Here is a 23,300-nt window from a genome sequence, read left to right as displayed (position 1 = left end):
CATATCCCGCTCCAAAAAGTTGCTTAGATTTTTTTTTTTCTGCACCTGTCAGAATAATCTCCAAACTCTGTACCGTCTGTGAATTTTGCATTTTAGCACTTGCACTATTACCAGCTACTTCTGCTGAGTAACACTTAAAAATGGTATTCTGGGACCTCCAAAGACTAACTGTGACCCCCCTGCAAGGAACTTCCTGGTAAGTTTTTGTAATTAGCATGGCTTTGATTTTGTTTAAATTGTCCAGGTTTAGGTTTTAACAGGCTGGCTGACAGCACTGAGTAATCTTTGCTAATAATTTTAGCCTTCCTTCACCTTCAAACAAAAATCCCTGAACATTTTAGAATAACTTTCAAGTTTTAGTAGTATTTTCAAACTGCTTTGCATTCTCTAGTGTTTATAAGTGAGTAAATAAACTACTATTGAAAACATATTGAAGTGTTTGGAGTCATGTTTTGGGGTTTTTTTTAGAGATTTCCTTTTCAGTTACGTCATTCTAGAAAGTGAAATGCGAATGATTGACAGAATGTGAGATACAAGAAAGAGGAAGTTTATGTAAATTGTGAGGGGATATGGATTGTCAGAGTTTTATAACATTGCTTCTAATTAGTTCTGAGAATCTGTTCTCAGCTGAACTTGTACTGAAATTATAAATCTGAATATGAAAGCTTATTCTTTATAACAGTATGTTCAGCAAAACAGTTATTCTGCAACTTCTTTAAAGCAAGTGCTGTACAGCTGTCCCTACGCTGTGCAGCAGGTACCTACAGCGGTACTTCAAAGCGTATGGAAACGTCCCCAAACGCAGCTGGTGCTGCTGGGATCCAGCTGCCCCGACACAGGAGGAAGAGGTGTCAGGTACCTTGATGCCCTGCGTGTTTTCTCTGGATGTGTGTTCGTTCAAAAGCTGTGGTCTTAGGAGAATCCACAGCACTATTTAAAAGAAAACAAAATATACTATTAAGTCCAGAGTGATGCCTTCTTTAGGCAGATGGCAGCCTGTAAAGCTAAAGGTCTTCTAACAGCCATTGGGACAGAAAAGGGAAATGAATACTGTGTTGGATACTCAAGTTTTTTTGTCCTTTTTAACAGAATGGGTAAGCTTAATAAACACGAAGGATTTAGTACTATTTTCTAAGTATTTAAATACTTCAGCTCTTATTGTGATCTAAGTCATAGCCGGTAGGAATTACAAATAAAAGTCTTTTAAGAATTATTTATAATAAAGCTTTCAGGGCAAGGGCTGTAACTGCTGACTCCTGTATAGAGCCTGTCCTGCCCACAACTGCCCAGTCTGAAGGCCAGGACCCAACAAGGACCCCCACTGCCCCCCCGCCGCTCCACAGCAGCTTCTCTGCCAGCAGAAGGGACTCTGTGAGCTGGTGTCTTTGCCTACGCGGCTGTAGCTCAAGCACAGCTCAGTACAGCAGGAGCACAGAAGAGCCTCTCGTCTTGGTTCTCCCCCACCCCGATACAGCGACCCCAGCGCTCGCTCTCACTTGAAATCTGTCGTCTTTTCCTGGTAAATGGGTGTGATATTGGTGCTAATTGAGAGTTTATGCTCCAGTCTAACCGATGCAGTATCATTGTCAAAGTTGACAAGATCATTTTTTACAACCTTTATGAATAAAAAATTTTTCTGACCAGGCTTCTTCATAGCAAAACGCGCATTTGTTCAAAATCCCCAATTTAATCCTCAAAGCTGAGGGGCTTCTTTGATCACCTACACTACAAGCAGCTGCTCGAACCCGGCTGTCACACAAAAGCGACCCACCCCCTAATCCTCCTGGCTCCGTAATTAACATCACTTGCCAGGAAAATCGCCTTCCGCCATCCGTCCGCTCCACACTTCCACTTCTCCGCTTCCACAAACTGCAAAACAATGCAGGCAGCAATAACTGTTCAACATTTGCAGATTTGGACACTGAATTATTATGCTTGTATGGATTAAATTAAGTTAATGATTCTAAATGTAACTCACAGATTGTTTTGGAATGGTAAAATTGCTTGCAAATGAATATTTGATTTAGAGTACAATTTTCATTAGTCAGTATTACATACATCCTTTGGAAACGTTCTATAATCAGGAGAGACGGTTTTGCTTAGGAATTTGGGCACAGAGAAGTATTTGTTCTGAATGTAAATGAAGATAATTGGAATATATGGATATTCTAATCTAAAAGATAAGAGGAACAATTATGCTTTTATATTGTAAAATGTTTCTTCCAAAACTCAGTCTTGAATCTTGAGTCATTTTACAGAGTAACTAATGTAGCAGTTCAAGCATTAAAAATAAAGAAAAAATAATAAATCCCCAAGCCAGTACTCTACAATAAGGGCATTCAGTGGCTTTTCCCCCTCACAAATACTTCTGGAGCACAGTTCAATTTTCCTGTCAGAAACAATGCCAAGCAATTTAGAAGCAACAACAATTTAGTTATTTATAAAACTGCATTCTCCAAAAGAGCTGGAATAAACTGAAGGTTCGGCTTTTTACTCTTTTCAAGGAGAACTGAACTGAGTTTGTGGCATTAATCTGCAATACCAGCAGCACCAGGGAGCCTCGGAGAGACCAAGGCATGTTCAAATAGTAAACAATTTAACAGATAAACATAAGGTCAGTATTAATAACTGCAGGGAGCGCCGGTCACGCTGTGGTTATCGCAACATTTTTCGTTTGGTTATTGTTCCTCCCCATTAAACAGCAATTGTAGCGGTTGCCATGCTGAAACTCAGAGTAACGTAAAGGTGGTGATCTGATTTCTAAAGTGACCATTCTACAATGAGGTGGTTCTGCCTCGTCAGCTTATAGGTACTATAAGACTATAGAAATATTTGCAGAGAAATTTTCAAATTCACAAATATTAGCAGTGACTTACTGATGCCCTTTGCCATTCGTTTGTTCCAAGAAGCTGCCCTTTGCGATTCCACTACAAAAGACTTCACAACAGTTTAATCTTCCAAGAAGCAGGACTAGAAATAAAAGGTCAAATTAATTTCACGTCAAACAGGGTTAATTACAGAAAAACAACAGTTGTCCTAAAACGCAATCACCTAACTGATTTTAGAATTTTGCTGTAATCATACACAGACTGGAGTATCTTCCGAAACTGCCTGCTGGGGAGCAGGATGTTATTAAGAGCTAAGTCTGAAATGTGGCATTCAGCAGGAATGCCCAAGTATTCCAGTTTTAACTTCCCTGGAGAGATGCAGGAAGAAATGAAAGAACATTAAAAATTCGCACTACACTGACCTTGTGAAATCTTTCGTAAAAATCATTCTTTTCTTCCAACATAATAACAAGCAAATCTCTAAGCAGCGGTGTTCAAAGAGCATCAGCGTGGGCACACATACACACAGGCGTACGCAAAAACGTAATTCTTCGGGGAGGGTATCAAAGAAAGGACAACTGCTCACAAATTCAGTGTGCTGAATACAGCTCTTACCGTCAGCAACAGAAATTATTAACGAGAAGAGGCACCTACATGTTTAATCCCTGAGAAATTAAGTCCAATAGGGCTGACAGTGCCGTGGTTCACCTGTGTCAAGCGGCACACGTCCATGTCAGCAGAGAGCAGAGCGGTCACCCAGCGCGTACCGCGCTTGCACTGGTGCGATGTGACCATGGGGTGGTGCTTCAGGACTGGACATGGTAAATCTGCAGAGGCTCAGAAAAGCGATTATATTCCCCCTAAGAGGGAATTCGTTACTTACTGCTAAAGGCTCTTCGGGGAAAACCCGCCCCTTCTCTGCCCTTTCTCTGCACTGCGTCACTCACATGGACACACATCTACCATTTCTGAGAATAAAAGGAAGAGCTGTGCCTGACTTACTGTGATCTCCCACACCAAAGGTGTGCACTGACCTGCGCGGAGCCCGGCTACACTCACAGGACTAACCCAGTACGTCTGCTGCCTTAACATGCACCTCATAACTCTTGACAAGTTGGGAAAATTGTTCTCTAAAATCAGATCATGTGCCTGGACCCAAGTTGAACTGTAAGATCAGCTGCAATTCAGGAGTTCTCTTAAAACTTCACTGGAGAAGGAAACTACTTAGCAGCTACATTGTTTAACAGACACGCTACTGAGAACTAAGCGTGAAACCAGTGTTTCAAAGCACCACTACTTGGGCGCTATTCAGGCCTTTCCCTTTCCAGAATGAAGTTCTGGGAATAGTCTGGGCTTGAGAACTAAACAGAGGCCTCCTACCCACCTGTGGCCATGTATTTCATCTTCCACCCACTGCGTGCTCCTGAGATGTCAGTTATGAAAGTCATATTCACAACACTAACCTGTGTCTCAATTTTTGCAGGCAAAGTCTTTCCACAGAACGGGCCAAATCATTTTTTGGGTGTTTTAATCGGAAAACAATGAGAAAAGGCAAATCTTTAAGCCTTTATTCCTTCCCCCATGAGGCTTACAGAAGAACAAACCAATTAAAATACTGTGACTCCCTGAGCTTGAATGGTCTTTTCTTGCAAAGTTTAAAAAAAAACAGTCAGGTGTTTAGTGATGGCTCGTCACTCTGGTAACTCACAGGGTGCCTTTTCTCCGAGCATCCCGCCTGCTATGGAATTCCTGGGGAGCCACCGGGTCCTTTTTAGAGAGAAGCAAACTGAATGCAAAAGATTGAACTGACGCCCCTGGCATCACTGATCTGCCGTAAGGGCAGAGGTTGTGATGAAATCTATCAAGTCATCACACATAGGTGTGCTTCGTTTTGTTTTTGGTGAATTTCCCAAAAGAGGAAGGTGTTGAAAGGAGAAAACAAAACAAAACAATAAAACTGAAGGGATGAGAGGAAGAAATGAGCAAGGGGAGATACAGGGAGACAAAACTGTAAATTAACACGGCGAAACACAGGCTGAAGAAGATGCAGTGGAAGAACTGGGCCTGTCTCACAAAAGCTGTGATGAAATGCAATAAACTTCACCTTACCTTAAGGACATCAGAGGGGCACAACACGCCTGGGAGTGTCTCCACATTAAAGGCCTCCGTGAACTCCAGCGTGATCAGGGAGCCATCTTCTACCTGGATACTGCAGCTGCAGGAGCTGAGCGCGGGATAAGGGGTTGGATAGTCAGGGCTGGTGATTTCTCCAAGTCTTTCAGTAAAAAACTGACCCTGACAGTGGGCTAGAAAAAAAAAAATCCAACAGAATATGACGGTCACAGTTGCGTTGACACAGTTCAGCCATACAGGGTAAAGGTAGCCGATCTTTCTCTACACTAGTCTATCCCTTCAAGAAAGTTTCAGAGCCACGTACCTACCTAGCTATGAAATGATGCCGGTCTCACACATTTCACCAGCGGGCATTTGTCACTGTTGAGAAAATCGCCCTCTTTCTCTCTCTGTTGTGGTAGGACCTGGGCACAGGGATCACCCAGCACTCCCACCTCAGAAGCGGTGCAGGGAAGGACACTGGGAAAGCACCACTTAGTCGTGGGGCTGGAGGTCAGAAACAAGTGTGATGGCTGGAAGCTCGTCAGAAACATTCTGAGGTGTTAAATTTGCAGCTTGTCTGCTGCACCGGAGTGTGGAGAGCGGTAGGATAGCTATCAGCTCCTCAATTCCAGAAGCCTCTGCATGCAGCTCTTTCTTTTTAATGCCTTTGTTGCCAGACATTTAAAATGTAATTGTATTCTCTGAGCAAAACCAGCTGTGCCTCTTGCCGACACAATTGGAGCCACAAATGCTCCCTGCTGAAGAGAAGCAAGAAGGAACAGCCACAAGTGCCCCGAGGATCTCAGCTTGTTGACAGCATCTGATCACTGTGAAGTGGTGCTTTGATCAGCTGGGAACAAAGGCTTTATGATGTGCTGCAAAAGCCGTATGAGCAATCCTTTAATTGATGAGGAACGCTGGACTGGCTGATAGCACCAGCATATTTTTGCACCACTGTGACACTAAAATCATTTTAAAAGGGAAATTGTTTGACTTTGAGTTGCATCCTTAAACGCACCATGCCGACCTCCACCAACAAAAATGCCATTATCCAGTCATTAATTACAGATTATCATCTAGAAGAGTCCATACAGTTTAAGGTTATCATTTTAATGGAAGGGGACCAAGTTGTGAACAAGAGAACGAACATTATTGTCTATTAACTAACTATGGATTTCATTAGCCAAGATTCTAAGCTCCTTTTACTTCAGAGAATGAAACCTGCTTCCGCCCTATACCTACGCAACAGGCCTACGTGCTGCTACAGGAATTATTCGGATACAAGCATCTACTTGGAAAGGAAAGCAGGAATGGGTAAAATTATAATATTTTTATTTTATGTTTGTGTGGCTCTTAGCACAACTACAATACCACAACACAAGTAATGATGCGCTTGGGTGTTAAGTGTTTCTTTTAGCACAAGCTGTAATTTCAGAACAATCTTTCTCTGTCCATCTTCCCAGAAAGTTATGAGCAGCTGCTTTTATTTGACATAACCCTATCCATCACCACAGTGACTGAGCATCTGTGCGCTCTACTCAGAATTCATTGTCCTGGGTTTTCAAACACAGCTGACAAGTACACAGAGTAAAACAGTTAATAAATACCTAGAAATGCCTATTTTGTTAAAACTGAGCGCTCTCCTATTTTTTGAATCCTGTTTGAAATGCCTCTCTTGGTCCAAAGAAGCAGAGAAAGCTCAACTAAGTCACCCGGAGGTTCTGGCTGCCTCAGTCCAGCCTAAGAGCACACGGCTTTGCACCCGCAGAAATCGAGCTACAATGGAAATTAAATCTCTTCCTTTCATACTATGCTTGTAGAGGATTATCAGCAAGTGGGTTTTTTCCTTAATTGTTATTACCTCATTCTTCCCAGTTAAATGCATGCTTCTGTAATTCCACTGATTGTGCCTCGAACTACAGAAGCATTTTGATGGCTGTGTAAGAATAAAGCACATTTTCCAGCACACTCTCCTGAGCTGCTGCAGGTGCTGCTGACAATATCGCCAGTGACACACAGTTCGCTGCCTCTCTCCAGGCTTTCAGGTCCCACTATAATGTTTCCTTCCACCTGCTGCAAGCCCAGGCTAAGAAATGCCCCAAAACCTACTTGATATGCAGCTTTAGTAGTACACTGCTCACAGCCATGTATGTGCAAAAAGATCTGCTTCTCTTAAAAACTGAAATTTCCTCATGCTGCGAATATCTGTCCCAGCTCTTACAGCCCCTACAGGAGCACTCTGGAGGCAATTATAGGAAGAGATAGGAATGAAAACATGGGTGTGAAAAAAGACTGAGCAGGATGTCTTACCCTAAGCATACAAGCCACCGTATAATGAGTACTACCTTTACACCCCTAACTCCCTACTGAAATCATTAGGAAGTCAGAATATCAAACCCTCTGCTAGTTCTCCAATAGAATCCTTTCCTATTACCTACAAAACCGTTTTTTTGCCCCAGGCAGGGGATGTACTAAGCAAAGAAGGGACACTCAGGTTTCGTGAGGTTAAATTCCCTCTTACAAGAGCTCAAAGATAGAAGGCAGCAACACTTTCGCTTCTATTTACCATCATGATTGTATCATCTTCTTTCCTTAAAGTATGATTAAAGGTTACTAGACTAAAGCTCAACATAAAAACATGTAAAAGAGAAATGGTGGAGAAAAGACTACTGTGAGGTAACACACACATATATATGCATGTAGAGACAGAAAAACACTGTAGAGAAACAAACACTAGTTTCTGAAGGCTGTTTACTTTCTCTAGTAATAAAAGGACACAGGGACACATGATGAAATTAAAGTCCAAAACCCACAACTCCGATACAAAAACAGGATTAAGAAATAGCATATAATTAATCTGTGCTGTTATATGAAATCTAAGGCAAATTTTTATACACTAGCGCCGTAAATTCATCTTAAACTTAGCATACAGACAACAGAGGATCTATCGCACGGGATTACGCTTCTCTATGGGAGTGTACTTTAAAAATCACTTACTGAACTGTATCTTCCACTGAAGCGTAAGACGCTGGCCAGTATCAAATGCAGGAGACTGGACATGAGGGATCCTTAGCCCAATCCACTCTAGCATGCGTGTTGCAGAATTGCTCTGAGCTGCCCAGGTGCCGGTTGAGAGACTCTTCAGGGCAGTGATGGCTCTGTGTTCATGTGGCAAAAAACACCACCACGCCTCTGCACAGAGCTGGGATCCCCATACGCTGTTACAGTGTAAGTAAGAACAGTGCCCCATTAATACCCCACTAATTCAGAAAACTGGCCTTCACCTTGTTTTGAAGGACTAAAGGAGGAGAAAGATAGAGACTAACAGTTCTACATGCTTCATCACATCTGTCTCCTTTAAACCCCGTTTCCTAATTTTGATGTGAGATTTTTGTAATAACAGTTTGGAAAAACGTGAGTCATCACCAATAAACTCTCTTGACTTGTGCTCACACGAGTAGCCCAAACTAGCTGACCCAACAGAAGATACTCTGCTAGTCCAAGGGAATTTGCAGCTTGAGGATGAAAAGGCTTAGACTGGACCTTACTTTTCTCCTAATATCTCCTGGATGTGGCCGCTGGGAGTTCCCTTTGTCAGGGCAGTATTTTTTCCCATAAGTTTGCAAGCAAGAAAATCATAAACTAGCCAGCACAAAAAAGGATCAAACAATTTTTTAACACCTGCCAGCAGAAATACTGTCCCTTGACTTCTCAGTACAAGCTTTAGAGCTGTCCAGAGAGTGCTCAATTATGCTTAGGCCATATTTTTATTAGAATCACAGTGAGCTGTTTGCCAGAGGCTTGAACTCTGAAAAATGACCCCCTCAAAACTTTCAAGTCCATTGTCATTGGCTCATTAGGTCTCCAATGAAAGGTGGGTCATAAATTGTATCACCGAGCCATGGCAAAATTTCAAGCTGCTTTGATCACAATTCACTGTGACCATGAAACAGCTTCTGAACAAGATTAAATACGGCAGAAGTAAGCCTTGGTTACTGCTTGCACAGCCACTCTACCCTCAGATCAGTTCTCTGCCGCATTTACCTTCTGCGACACTTACTAAGCATCTTCCCAGTAAGTCAAGGCAGTGACGTTACTTCTCATTTTGCAGACGGATGTTCTAAGCTGATATCAAGTGACTGGCCCAAGGTAACACAGAAGTCTGCAAATGCAGTGACCCAAAGTGAGTCAAGTGTCTCATCTAAAAGACTCTCCACCCCCTCCCATGCTCACTTGGAAAAGGGCTCCTTCCCCATTTACTCCAGGCACTAGAGGAGAGATGGCACTGGAGAAACTGAGCCTTATAAATTACAATTAAAAGCAACTCCTGCTAAATTGCAGAAATAAGGAAATGCTGCCCGACTAATGCTCCTTAATCCCTCGAGCTTTTTAATCTTTAGCAGTTCACTTACAGCTGTTCAGCTCTGATTTGTTAACCTCTTGCAATAATCATGTTTCCTCCACAGAGTTGGGGAGCTCTAGTCACTGACGAGTACAGAGCATGGCATTTCTCCAACAGGTTTTAAGAAGATGGTCCCTGCCCAAAGAGGATACAGTCTAAAAGGACAACAAATGGAAATTAATGCCGAGCAGTGAGAGGCACTGTGAGGGACTGACTGTATCACTCAACGCCACAAGCAACTGCGCTGAAGAACAGCATTCCTTGTGTTGCATCTATGTGGGGAGGGCACTGTTACCTTTCCTTGTATGAAAGCACGACATGCAAGCTGCCCTGGTGACATTCACATTACTTTACCAAACTCCTGGAACTCCGAGGCTTTGCTCACAAGAGCACATTTCAGCCATAAGGCTACGTTCCCAATGGGAGATATGGCCAGAGTCACAAAATTTGGAACAAGAAAAAGAATATTCAAACCTTTCCAAAGAGTGAATAGGCTCTGAAAAGAAATAGTTTCAACCTACAAGTCTGAGTGCAGACAACAGCAGATCTAAAAGGAATGTTAGGGAATAAATATGTGGTTCTGGTCTTGTTGCAGAGCTGCAGAACTCTTGCAGAGTGGCAAGAACTACGGAAGTTCAAGCAACAAGAGCCGGACAAGAGGCTGAAGAATCTTCAGGTAGCTGCGATGCTCACGCTCACGGGCCTTTCACAATGGCTTCTTTCTTATCAGCTCCTGCCTTAGCTAACTTCTTTTTTTCCCTAGTGACACATGGAAATGCATGAAAATAAATGCCCCAGAGGCTGCCATCAGCTTTCAACAAGGAACAGCCTCTTTATTGTCTGCAGGAGGCAGGTCTGAAAGGCAAGGAATACAAGTCACAGAGCAAGAGACGCCTGCAGCCCTTGGGCAGACTGCAACAGGCAGGTCAGGAGGGAGGGCAAACCAGCTCTTCCCAGCACATCTGTCTCCATCTCTGCCTAAGCGAGGAGAAGCTTAATTATCTCACGCTGGAAAATAAAGGAGAAAAAAAAAGAGCCTGTCAATATCAGCTTGCTCAGAGAGGAGCCCAAAAATCAAAGGGGCAGCTTTTGCTCTCATCTCATGAAGGTGATCCGCAGAGACCTTTGCTTTGCAGCCCAGCCCAGTGGCTGCAGCAGCTTCAGCATTTGCATCTTAAGGCCTCTGAAACATGACCAGGTTCCAACACATCGGCTGCACCATAATAATTCCCAACACATGTCATCTCCAGCCATCCGGGTAGCCCAGCCCTTCGATACTGCTGCTAAGCTCCGTTAGCAGTATGTTCAAGGAGGGGGCCATAAGTGTGCACACATGAATGGTCAATCCAAAGCTGCTAGTCTGCTAGTTCACAGCTATTCATTTTGCACCTTTGCATTAAGACGAGGCACAGGCTTTATAGCGTAAGTAGATCCATATACTTGTGCTAAAAGCCATCACTTTAGGAAGGGGAGGTTGCATGACTAGGTCTGTTTTACTACACTGGAGATATGAGGAGTTTGGATCTTGAATCAGACCCAGGCAGCCATGGATGGAGAGCGTTTGTAACAGGCTGGAGTTGGGAACCTAAATGCCAAGGTGGCCTTAAGCCCTGGAGGTTAGATCCAGTTCCGCATTTCAGCACTAGGGAGCTCAGAGAAACTATATCTTCCCACCTATGACAACACTTAATGAGTGGTACGTGTGCTGGTTCTTTCCAGCAGGATTCAGCTCCAGGTGGGCAAAGCTGCACCCACAAAGGATGAATCTGACACCACGTGTAGGCACACGTTTCACTGCAAAGTGAATCCTGAGGTGCCAATCACTGTGCTGATAGAGACGGCACTTCACTGCCTGATGAAACATAAGCTTTCCCTAGTTGTGAACTGAGAAGCAGAGCCAGGCAGAAGTCATCTAGCTAAACCTCACGCTGTATGTCCTTCTGAACAAGAGATCTGAGTCTGGCCGTCTCCCATTTAACGAGTGGATTGTTGTATCTGGGGTCAGTGATATGTGGACCATGCTGCCTGTGTACTTCCGGGGGGGTAAGGAAACTATTTCTCCATTAGACTTCACAACTCAATTGTTAGTTTTTCCAACACACCTACTAACTCGGGTCCACAATATGCAGTATCTCAGTACGAGGGAGCAAGTTATACTCAGTTTCGCAAGGCTGGCTGCACTGGCAGCCATGAAAACTGGAAGTGTCTGCAGTGGGCAGTGGAAGACAAGTTTCCTGATTCTCCATTCAATCTGTCTAAAGCTGAATGCAGGTGGATGCTGCCGCCTAAGGGGTAACGAAAAACAACTGCCAGTTCACCATTTTACTGCAACACAATATTGCTGTCCTTAATGGCAGCAATTAGTCCACAGCCACTCTGCAAACCAGGGCCTCTGCCCACAGCCCTGACTAACCCCCTGCACAGGCACGCAGGCAATACTGAAAACAACAACACAACACATCTTTATTCTTGATGATAGCATCGGGACTGGATTTAACTGGACGTTGTAGGTAGGGAATCATCTCCCAATCTAGCAAGAGCTCACCTGTGCATGTCCTCTTGTTTTCATGCAGTGTGTAGCCAACCCGACAGCTGCAATAGTAGCCCCCCACGTAGTTGTGACAGTGGTGATTGCAGAGGGGTTCACCATCAAACAGCTGTTTGCACTCATCAATATCTAATGGGTGAAGCACACAATTAGGCAACCAAAACCCTTCAACAACACTTCATCTTGGTCTGCGCCACTCTGTTTTGTGAGGATGGCTTGTTTGCCTTTAGTTGCTGTGCTGTTTTGCATCTGTTTCTGTCCAATGAGACTGCCTTCTCCCACCTCCCACCAGCAGCCACAGTCTATGAGAGCACAGGGATGCACCAGCCCCACCATAGCTGTGTCTCTCTCATCTATGAGAGGGGCTGGTCTCTTACCTTCGGCAGCGTAAAAGGCCTCAAAGCCCGTGAATGGTTTCTCATTGGAGTAGTCAGACCGAAACATTACCACGAGGTTGTTGTCAGCGGAGACGTATGTCTTGTTGTCCGGAGCCTCCTCGGTGTCTGTACTATCCTTTCCACACAGTGTAGCCAAGGTCCTCCCACCAGAGCTCAGCTGCAAAATGGGCAGACAAATGCACCAGATGAGCACAGAGCTTTACTCTTCCCAACCTGCTGCCATGGCTTGGAAAGCATGTATTTGATGGTGTGAGAAAGGAGGCTTGGATGCTCTCAAAAGGCGCTTCTGGAGGTCAGTCCAGATAAGAGAAGACTTCCCCTATTCTCTGTGACTTAAGCCTATAATCTTGTCTCCCTTTTCCCTTTCAGAGGCCCACATAAAGCTGTAATGCCAGCTTGGGCTATGAGCACCATGCTTTGTTTATAATGCTCTTGTCAATTTGGCACTCTTAGTGACAATAAGATCTTCGTAAAGCCAGAGACAATTGGAGTAAAAAGGTTTCATACACTGACAACTTCAAATATATAGTAAAAGGTCCCTTTAAACTAGTGACTCACTTGCTCCATGATTCACTTATTACAGTTCCAGCTCTTCATTTATCTTGTGTTTTTAATACAAGAGAAATATTCTGATACATGGGGTTCATGTTGCACATGGTCGCGTACTACAGACCTACCAGAAATAAGTATTCTGTCCTGCCCAAAGGAAATTACATGAAGAACACCATGGATCTGGGGAATGGGAGCAACTTGCCATACAAAGCCATGGAATGAGATCTTCCTAAAAGGGAACAAGGCTGCCTGATTTATTTCCATCTGATTCAAAAGTACTGCTGATGCATTGGTTTTGCATACTCCCTGTGAACACAGCTCCCTCTTTAATGTGTGTGTATCAGGCCTGTGCAAACAACAAAACAAGTGCAGAGGTAGCATGGCCTCAAACCAGCCTAGACTAGAGCACATGCTAGCACATGGAGTACAAACCTCTCAGGGACACCTCTGATCACCCAAACACTTCCCGAAGACAGTATCCCTGCTTCTTTTCCTGAGGTCGTTTCTCACATTAGTTAGCAGACACACGATAGCAAGTGTTGCAAGTGCACATTTAGACAAGCTGACAGTACCTTGTTTAGACTATCACTTACACTTTTACAGTCTCCCATTATACTCTGTGTAAAACATTACTTGTTAATTTAAAACACACACTGTGACTTTACCAAAATGAAGCTCCAAAATTGTTTTGGGCAAAATTTCAAACCTTTTGCTTCACAAGAGAGGAACATCAGAATTTTCTGAGCACAAACAACTCAAGTTTCAGATGTTCCAATACGACAATCAGTTCTACTTCCTGGTCCTGTGGGCCTCGATAAACACGTCGTTTAGAAATCATCTGAGCCTGAATTTTACTAGCAGACTAGTACCAAGTACTTACAACAGTTATGTTGGTCTTGCATGTGTCCAGGATCACATATACACTGCTACACGTCGCCCTGCCCTACACATACCTTCACATAATCGTATTCACACAGGTAAGACAGCTCCAGATTGAAATGGGTGAAGTAGATGCGGACAGAATATCCCTTGGGGACAGTAATATTCCAGACTCTCTCCTTGTGATTTGGGTAGACATTTGGGAAGTTAGGGGACGTGATCCTCCCATACATTTTCTGCAGCACAATGCTGCTGCTTACTCCACTGTAAAGCATAGCCATCAAGACAAACAGCCTGTGTCAAAGGAACAAAAATTAACAGAGAATGAGCATCAACTCAAATCATACCCCAACAGCCACACGTCCGAGGTGCCAGTCTCAATACCAAATGAGGTATCTCAGCACTACCTGAAACAGTCATGCCCCACACCCTTCTCACTTGACAATGGAAGAAATCAGGAGGTATCAGTGGAGTCATACTGTAGTAACAGCTGAACAAGATGAGAATCACACTTGTGCCTTCTAAGGCCCGCACAATGCCAAGTGGCCAGAGGAGCTGGGGAGGTCCCTGCGACTGCACTCACCTCATTGTGCTGCTCTCCTGTCTGAGCCTGCTCTGCTCTGAGCCCTGGGGAAGGAATCTCTTCTGATGTATTTGCATTTGGGGGCGGATGTATTTATTGTGTGTGCTCTGCTGTGTTTGTCTGGATGTTGAACTCTGATGTTTATCTCCCTTCCACCCCCTTCGGCCTGCTGAGTTCTGGGAACAGCAATCGCTAAAAAACAGTGCATGAGGCCTCAGTAAATGACAGGGAGAGGCAGAGATGGAGCAGATGGATTAGGAATGCTGCAGGCTCTTGGAGGGAGCTGTAGTATTGCAGCTCTGTGGGAAGGCAGGCAGTGGGAGGACGTACAGAGTGACTCCAGACAGTGCCTGCATGGGGGAGCAAGGGGAGCTGGGCAACGCTCCTCTAACCAGCTGATGTACAATTACTACTACTGCGAACAGCATGTTACTGAAAGTACAGTTTCTTCTGTTGTCAGAGCAGGAAGGTGCTGGAAACAAAATAATGGGGCACATCACAGGATTTCAGAATAGTGGGTGAGTCTGGTTAGGTGGTTCTGTAATGGGACAGGAATACTCAGGGGACACCACACAGGCACAAGTTTAAGAGGTGCCAAAGTCTTCCAGTTCTCAGCTGCACATTTTAATCCAGTGCAAGCTTGTGTTGACTGAAACCTGCTCCATGCCTTGTTTATACGCATCAATTGCTTTTTATGCCATCCACCCTGGAACCAATAAGGTAAAAGGCATACTTAATAAATTACATCTTTTGAAGTTGGCTTGCTACAGAAGCAAGACAAAATTCCTCTGTGCTCACGTCTACCTGTGCAAGCTAACTTACTAACTTTAAAAGCCCAATGACCAGCTTCTACTGAATTTGGCAGAAGAGAAGTTCCAAGGATATCGGTGTGATGGAAATAGGTGGATGGATAAAAAAAATTAATTCCTATTACTGGGGATTCTCTGAGGAAAAAAACTCAAAGATGAGCTCAAATTTCTTTTAAACATTTATGAATCCACACAGGGATTTCATACTACTATAAGACCCCAGGGAATTCAACTGGGAGAGCCAACACTATAGGACATAAAGCTTTATTAATTCCACTGCTTGCAGACTGCTCCTTTCCAAGTCCCCATTGAGGTTTCTCACAAAACTCCTATTCCAGCACATACGGAGATAGGCCTAAGTTTATAGAGGGTGAAAAGCCAGATATGTTAATGCAGAATCTAGGTGCCACAAAAGCAGATAGAGAGGAAGAAAACTGATCTGCAGCAGGGAACTGACTGCCACACTGCACATGCGGGAAATTTATACTGAGATATCCTCTAATTAAATGGACACCTTTTCACACTCATTTTTGAGCAGCCAAAAAATCATTACCCCAGGCAGTGATGCTGGTGCTGGCGGGAAAGCAGGAGCTATTGCATGAACAAAACTGAAGCCAACAAACCATTTGGCAGACTGCAAACAGAAGACACCATTTAATAAAACTGAAGGAGAAACCAGCAGCAGTAAGAATTAATTGTGTAGCAGCAGTACCTACAAGCATGGTTAACGGACAAGAACCCAGAGGGGACTAGCTTTTCCTAAGCCCCACTAGCTGCTAAAATGATCCTATCAACACATGCAAGGTGTGGACTTTATACTCACTGGAAATGAGAAAACAGAAAGAAAATTTTGCAAAAAAATCGCTCTGTGCCTAACTGAGCTGGTGCCCGAATCCCACAGACATAAATAATTCCAGAAATGTCCCACATTAGGCTTCCAGCTCAGTTCAGTGGCAGAGGCATGGATAGTCAATTCTGATCTTAGGTCTGAGAAGTTTCTCACAGCCTCAGAATTTGATGAGGCCCCTAAAGCTGATGGTTGCCATGCAACATTGAAGTGAGAAAGCTGACTTAATAAATTGTAATCCTGGAGACTGAGAAACTGAATGCTTGGTGCACATATTGGCTTTGCACTGGCATGGTCTGTGGAGAGGTAGGACTGCTGTGATTTTAGTCCTTAGCACCTGATGTAAACAGTACCAAAACCATCTCTGTTTCTTTGCCCAGAAACCTTCCATCTCCAAAAGGCCAATGGGCATCAGCTAGCCAGGTGCAGCAGTATTATAGCTAACCTCAGGCCCCACAGATGCTCCTCTTGCCCACAATTTCCCTTTTTGCCTGTGCAGGACTAAGCCAGCCTGAAGGCTGAGTGGACTTCATCCATGCCACTGCACTTTCCATCTGTCTGTAACTTGCTGAGTTACTGCTTCACTTTAGGAAGCCCAGGTGTTATCTGAAATGACAGATGCCTCTTGAGAAGACTACCTAGCTGTCGTCTTGTGCCCCTGTCTCCTTCCATGCTTGAGAGCTGAGGTAGCGCAAAGGCAAGCTGTCATTTTCAACAGAACCACCAACACGTATGAAAGCCAAGGTTCAGAGAAAGGACTTCCCCTTGAATAAAAAAAAGACAACCTTCTGTAAAATGGAATACGGAATGACACAGAGATATTAGAGAGACCTCCTATGAGCCCATAATCTCCCTCAGACCCTGTAGACTCTCTCAAAATATACTTTTACTACTTGACACTGAGGTCTGTCAAGGAAAGGTTTCAAATCCCTCTTGTGGCAACATTTAAGTGCAGACAGCTAAGCCAGACACATAAATAAATCAGCAAGCGTAGAGCTGCTCAGCCAACACAGTGCCCCTCAGGCTGGTACCACTAAGATCCAGAGATCTGATCTCCACTTTCCCTGCAAAACCAGACAGCAGCAGCAACCAACTGAAAAGATGAGAAGGCTGGAAAGCAGCTTTGCAGATAGGGCCTTCATCAAAGCTGTGTGAGATCCAGGCTAAGTCCCAGGTTAGCTCTTCAGTTCACATTTCCCTCTGACCCCATTTTGAAAAAGGAAGAATGTTACCTGAGGTAAATTCTGCCAAATCTATGTTCCTACAGAAAGAACTTCAGCTACGACAAACTCCGAGATCATGTAAAAATAAAGTCAATACAGCCCCACATCCACTTAATCAAAAAAGTCCCAGGCAGCTCTATTCTCAAACAGACCATGCAAAACCACACACTGCCTCAGAAAATCAGCTTGTGTTGGGGGAGAAAACCACCTCTGGGCCTTTGAAAGGCAGCTCCAGCGTTCTGACTGCAATTCCACGAAAAACACTGCAATGACAGTCGGGACCAGATGTTTCAGGTGTAACAAACAGGACGGTGAGCATCTGAATGTGCCTCCACATCCGAAACACAGGTTCAGTGCCAAAGCAAGAGCCTGGTTAACGAATGGAGGAAAAGCATGCACCAGCCTTCCCAGCTTCTAAGATGAGACAGTACAGTCACGTGCCATAGCAGTGGCTCTCCTTGCGTCACAAACCAGGAGAGCAAATGAGCGTAATAGCTGCTTGCCATGATCCCCAAAGACATTGCTCCCCACTGCCCCCTATTTCTCAAATGCCAGCTGCCTCTGCAGAGCCCCAAGAGATTGCCTTGATGCTTGCTGTTCCGTGGCTAAAGCCAATCCTCCTGCATTGAGGGGTTCAGAGGACTGGGGGGAGGACGCAGCAGAGGAAAAGGCATTCTGTTTCCTCATTACAAATCAAATAGCGTGACTGACATCAAAAGACAAGCACACAGACGGAGCAAGCAGAGCATAGAGTGGGGCAGAGGGAAGAGCCTGGATGCCGTGAAACATGAAAAAAATAATCTTGCTAGGGCAAAAATAACAGAGAAAGCTCATGCAATGGGGCAAGATACTTTCTCCCTCCAGTTAGGGCATGTTTTCCTCCTTCCCACACTCTCTACTGCTACCTGATGGTTTTATATGCTGTTTGCAAAGATGCACTCCAGCTGCCACAGAGTGCTAAGGTGCACTTCTCCATCAGTGAAAAAATCACTGGACTTGTCCTCTCTATTCTGCAACAACTGACTTCCAAAGGACAGTCAATGCAATTCTACAGTATTGCACTCGTCTGAAAGCACTCGGCTACAAGCTCAAATTGGCTAGGAAGACCAACAAAAACCCTGAGGTAAAGATACTGGCCGACAGCTTTGCTCCTCTGGCATGAACAGAGCTCTCAAAAACAAGGGAAACCATGATCTGTGTGGTGCTGGTCTCAGGCTGTGAAACCACAAAGCTCAGGTTGCAAAACACATCTCTGAACATATGTGTTTGTGTGTGTGCACATGCACACATGCACATAGTAGAGACCTCGTACGCACAATTTATACATTATGTAAATGTACGCAATCAAAATGACAATGTACAAATACCTGTATAATTTCTGTTCAACTACATAGCTGCAGAATCCAACAACATGTAATTTTCACGTGCACCAGTTCATTTCAACCACTGCATGGATACATGTGTATGTATTTACGCACATGACTATATAAATTCCAGGGCAAACCCCCGCACTGCACACGTTCATCCCCTTGGGCAGAGAATATGACAGCACATAAGTAAGAGATGCTGGTCATATTACTCTGCCTTCTCCTGGAAAAAACTCCCACTCCGCCACAGGGAAGACAGCGTAAGAATTGCGTAGGTCAGAATCTCTTTTCCCTTTGCCTGTCTCCCCAGACCCATTAGCCCAGCTCTCAAAAATTGAACTAGCTGACAAAGCTACCGCCTCGCTCCCGCCCACATCCTTGGTAGCTGCAGCATGTCTGCTGGGCTGGCTCCAAGTCCGTGACTTCACTGGAGCAGCTGTTTGTGCTGGGAAGAGAGTTTGGTTACAATTCAGATACAGCTAGAGCCAAAGTGATGAAATACAGTGCTGTCATCTCTCCAAGCAGAGACGCTATACACGTTACAGGCACAGCCAACACACTTTCCTTGGGTAAGCCAGCTTCCAAGCAGCTAAGAGGAACAAAGGGGACGAGTGAATAACACACGTCTAACATGTATCCCTTGTCCAACATGAAGTCCCAAAACAGGGAAGGCAGACTGGGGACAACAACAAAGAAAAGCAACAAAACCATGACAGATCTCTGTACTAGAGGACACAAAGACCAACCAAGGATGAGCCCATCAGGAACTCCCTATTGTGAACAGAGTGAGGCTAATCAAAAGCCTCCCCAAAATCTATCATAGCCTCATTCAGCAAGCAGCTTGGCCTTGTGAAGTAATTAGGGGACTTCTCAGCTACCAGAACAGCACCCAGGAATGCCAATCTCATTTAGAGAGAGTAGTTTGGGGTTACACACCTGACATGATGCCTGGAAGGCCTGGAAAATCACTTGCCAGCTTAGAAAAGACTATTAGCATGTGCCATTCTCTCCAGCACAAAGTCTGCAACAAGAGAACCCACTTGAGCAGTATCCTCTCTCAAAAATCATTCTTCCTCAAGGGAGAACTGAAAAGCAAGCTTGGCAGAAGAAGCATATCCATCTCCTGCTGGAGTTTCCATATAATCCTCCAATGTCATATCCTTTCTTAAATAAAGCTTAAACCCTTTCCTATCTGCAGAACCAGACTCTGCAGAGTACAGCGACCACCACTACCTTCGGATGAAGCCCTTGTTTTTCAAAGAAGGGGAACCCAGACTTCACCTTCCACACCAAAACCACAGCAGACAAGTTGCTCTCAGTGGAAAGCACAAGGTCTGCCTTTGGAAGTCAAAGCTTGGCTTCTTGTATCTATTTTCATCTCCCTTTCATTTCTTCCTTCTTCTTTCATGACTGTTCTTCCTCTACATGCAATAATTAACACTGTGAAAAACTGCGTTCACCTCCCAAATGTACAAGCTGCTGAGACTGGAGGAGACAGTAAATTCCTGAAGCTCCCTCCCACCTCAGGAAGAGGGAGAAGCTGAGAAACGTGCTGAAGAATAGGTTTCAACAGCATTAGGACTGGCAAATTCATTAAACCCACTTGCAACAGGCTCCTTGTCCATATATACATCCAAATGCATTTTCTACTCTCCCGTTCAACTCAAAAACATTTTTCACCATTTCTCTTCCTCTGCAATTGTCCATAACCTCAATTTTTTCTATCAAAGAGGCTATTACCCCACTAATCTAGATAAATAGTAAAGCCAGCCCAAAGCACTCCCACAGAGCTACTGCTCAGACATGAAAGAGTTAGTATGATACATTAAAATGGACAAATCTTCCCTCTGGCTAAATCCCGCACTGAATACACACAACCTCATTCCTGCCTTGGAGAAAATAGATTGAAGGCCATGTCAGAGCCAAGAGTCACATCAATCAGAACCCGTATATTAAAACGCCTGTAGCACTCCAGGAAAAAAACACAAACCTACCAAGCAACCAGCTGTGCTAAACTTTTTCTTACCACCTCAATGGAATAATATGCCTTTCCCAACTATTTCAAATCCATCTCCCTTCAAAGAAGTCTCAGATCCTTGATTGTTCTCCTCTATTTGGAGGAAAAATTAGGGATAAGCAAGGTACCTTCTACATACATTGCCTTCTACAAAGACTGGCCTTATCTATCTTATTTTTAAGGCAGAATGTCAAATCTGCTTCTGCCCAAAAGAACTGTAAGTGTTCAAACTGCACGGTGTCTTTCAGTCTAGATCTAAGCTCACTTTTGCCAGAATTCCACCCTAAAGCTCTTGTTTCTTGCCCCAAGGAAAAAAAAAAAAAAAACCAACAAAAAACAAGCCCACCAAAATGCAGGGCAGGAGTTCTGTGCTGCATGGACACTTTACTCCTCAGCTTCTTTGCTCGTTTTTGCTTCTCTTGCAGAAATCTTCACAAAATGATAACCAGCAAAACATCCTTTACTGCTGTGTGCTTTTGTTTTGGGTGATGTCAAACAGTAGGATTTGAGGTGAGATTGCTATTGTTTCATAGAGAAATTCACCTTTGTCTTTTAAATGAGTGGGACGCTTACCCGGGCTTCCTGCTCCTCACTTTTCAACACGGTTAGTGAAAACCACAACACTGAAGTTTTTGCAGGAATCATGACTAAAGCTTGAACAATAGAGGGAATCTGCAAAAAGAAAACAACAGCATTTAAATACAGTTTTCAACAAAACACAATTAAACAGAAACACTACAAAGGAGTGAGCTTGTGCCAACACAGCACTGTATTCTGTCTCAGAAAAATCTGCATTTCAGAAATAGGCAGAGCTATAACCTGGCTGTACAAAAACAAATGCTCAGGTGTTGGTACTCAAATACTCCTTGGATTAAGAGGTTACCAGACTGCTGAGCATATGTGATTACGTATGTGACTTTTTCACGTCTGCTGGACACATTGCCACCTGTTTTTACCTATTAACAGCAGGCCCATCACTTGTTGAGTCTCAAAGCTGTATGCAAAAAAAAGCCCACCAGAAATTCTTGACATACCCTGGAGGCAATGGGCCTGCTGGCAAGCAAAGGGAGACTTGGCAGATGCTATAGCTCTCTAATTTAAAATTAGGCACAGAGTCTGTGAAAGCATATCCTAAATTGTCACAGCCATATTATCTGCCAGTGACTTCTGCTAGCCACCACACAGTTCCAAGAGCTTACTGTGCTCCAGCAATGCTCAGCTTTACTGCAAAGGCAAACAAAATCATTTGGTTATTTACAGAGTTAACTTGGTACAAGGATATAGGATCATACCTGGATTACAACCTGAATGCCAAGGCACTCACAGCACAGAGTCAAGCTCTGAGCCTCCTTAGCTAACAATTAAAACTAAAGGAAGAAACTCTGGGAGGTCAAAATTAAAATACTTCAGAAACACCTCTGCAGGGTGGGCAAAATGGAAACAGTTTGCTTTATTTAGATCTTGCTACAGCATGTGTTTATCTGAAATGGCAAGAGCAATAAAGAGCCACCAAGCAGCCAGCAAATTAAAAGATCATTGCATGTAATTTAAATGTTTGGCTGGGATCCCCTGAGGGCCGGCAGGAAGAATCTCTGAGGAAAGGAAGATATTTTGTTTGATGTATGTTAGTGAGGAGGAAACTGAGCCAGAGTGCTAGCACGGCTGAAGAATTATTCTTGCTAAAGTCAGATTACTCTAACTTGTCTGTTAGCCTCCGCTTAGCAGCACTGTAATGACCCAAAATTGCAGCTGACAGATTGGTGCTGAGAGTTTGTCTCATTGAGGCTACCGCATGTGGATGGGCCATTACTCTTTCAATTTCGGTCTCTGATGCCTGTTAACGTACATTAGGCTTTTCCATATGGTGCTTTTTAGCCTGGTGTCCAGGGCAGCTGCCTGGGCCTCTGTCCCCACCCACATGCTTAGGCCCTGTCTAATGAAAATGGATGACGGCCCCAGCCTAGTAATGGGACACAGATGGACCAAATGGTTTTTCGCTTCGAAACATATTTTCATTTAAGAAAGTCTCCAAAGACTGTGAGGTTTTTATTCTTGTATCACTGGAATATTCCCCCCTTATGCACTGCAATCTTCAGACAGGTGAGGAATTCAAAGTTGCAAAGTTTCAGTTTAACTGGATTTGGAAGCCTACAGACCAATGGCCCTCTTCCAGTACAGCTGTTCTGCTGAGTGGCCTTGACAGTCACTTGCGTGTTCTCTCACTCTCCTACCTCACCTCTCTACTCATACTGAAAGATCTTCAGCATGAGAAGCAGCATTTTTGGGGGCAGACCTGTTAAGAAGGCGGCCTGACAGGCTGCTGAACCAGCCTCAGCTGAGCGACTGTACTGCCTCCTGCAATACAGGTGGTAACGATAAATTAAACAACTGTTTCAATACTATGAAAGCCTTGTGCAGACACAGCAAAAGGAGCCTCCACAGCCACACCTGAGAACACATGACTGAAGGGACTGTGCAATGGGCATGGCAATCAAGGCTCACCTCCCAGCAGGACTCCTCATTCTTCGAGTTATTCTTCTTGTTAATAATATTTGTATTCCAAGAACAAATGGGTGCAAGCAGAGCCCAAATGCCAGAAAAAAGTCAAACACTTCCACATGACTTGTGGAAACACAAAGCTCATCTTTTTGCATGTAGTACCACATGCTCACCAACAAATGTGGAGAGTTAAGGTATGCAGTAGGCAAACATCTGCTGCAAGATGGGAGCCA

At 44.1% G+C, this 23,300-nt stretch overlaps 2 protein-coding genes across 5 annotated transcripts; both read right to left on the bottom strand.

Moving 5' to 3' along the window:
* Positions 1–1,825: 1,825 nt before the first annotated feature.
* On the bottom strand, positions 1,826–9,493 carry LOC134524101 (mannan-binding lectin serine protease 2-like). 3 transcript variants are annotated; one of them, XM_063353782.1, is made up of 4 exons: positions 7,941–8,762; positions 4,938–5,134; positions 2,877–2,970; positions 1,826–1,869 (listed from the first exon to the last, which is right to left on the bottom strand). In XM_063353782.1, the coding sequence occupies exons 1-3, from the start codon at positions 8,191–8,193 to the stop codon at positions 2,950–2,952; spliced, it is 471 nt and encodes a 156-aa protein (XP_063209852.1). In that variant the 5' UTR covers positions 8,194–8,762; the 3' UTR covers positions 1,826–1,869; positions 2,877–2,949. The 3 variants fall into 3 exon arrangements, with proteins under 3 accessions (XP_063209852.1, XP_063209853.1, XP_063209851.1); XM_063353783.1 differs by lacking the exons at positions 1,826–1,869; positions 2,877–2,970 and adding exons at positions 3,466–3,655; positions 9,356–9,493 and having other exon boundaries at positions 7,941–8,161; XM_063353781.1 differs by lacking the exons at positions 1,826–1,869; positions 2,877–2,970 and adding an exon at positions 3,466–3,655.
* Positions 9,494–10,051: 558 nt separating this feature from the next.
* MASP2 (MBL associated serine protease 2) lies at positions 10,052–21,208 on the bottom strand. 2 transcript variants are annotated; one of them, XM_063353780.1, is made up of 5 exons: positions 21,142–21,208; positions 13,797–14,016; positions 12,271–12,448; positions 11,891–12,022; positions 10,052–10,353 (listed from the first exon to the last, which is right to left on the bottom strand). In XM_063353780.1, the coding sequence occupies exons 2-5, from the start codon at positions 14,001–14,003 to the stop codon at positions 10,349–10,351; spliced, it is 522 nt and encodes a 173-aa protein (XP_063209850.1). In that variant the 5' UTR covers positions 14,004–14,016; positions 21,142–21,208; the 3' UTR covers positions 10,052–10,348. The 2 variants fall into 2 exon arrangements, with proteins under 2 accessions (XP_063209850.1, XP_063209848.1); XM_063353778.1 differs by lacking the exon at positions 21,142–21,208 and adding an exon at positions 14,306–14,337.
* Between the last annotated feature and the right edge of the window lie 2,092 nt (positions 21,209–23,300).

The sequence above is a fragment of the Chroicocephalus ridibundus genome, chromosome 16 (genome assembly GCF_963924245.1).
Source record: "Chroicocephalus ridibundus chromosome 16, bChrRid1.1, whole genome shotgun sequence".
NCBI lineage: Eukaryota > Metazoa > Chordata > Aves > Charadriiformes > Laridae > Chroicocephalus > Chroicocephalus ridibundus.
This window is presented reverse-complemented; position numbering and strand designations above follow the sequence as displayed.

Bases quoted from the DNA above. Each gene is read 5' to 3' on its own strand.
- LOC134524101 (XM_063353782.1), bottom strand. From the start codon at position 8,193: ATGGGGCACTGTTCTTACTTACACTGTAACAGCGTATGGGGATCCCAG. The intron at 5,135-7,940 runs GTAAGTGATTTT...TTTTTTTTCTAG, and splicing joins TCAGTGGAAGATACAGTTCA to CCCACTGTCAGGGTCAGTTT. The intron at 2,971-4,937 runs GTAAGGTGAAGT...TTTTATTTCTAG, and splicing joins GCCCCTCTGATGTCCTTAAG to TCCTGCTTCTTGGAAGATTA.
- MASP2 (XM_063353778.1), bottom strand. The intron at 12,449-13,796 runs GTATGTGTAGGG...CCCATTTTGCAG, and splicing joins GTGAATACGATTATGTGAAG to CTGAGCTCTGGTGGGAGGAC. The intron at 12,023-12,270 runs GTAAGAGACCAG...TTCACCCATTAG, and splicing joins GGCCTTTTACGCTGCCGAAG to ATATTGATGAGTGCAAACAG.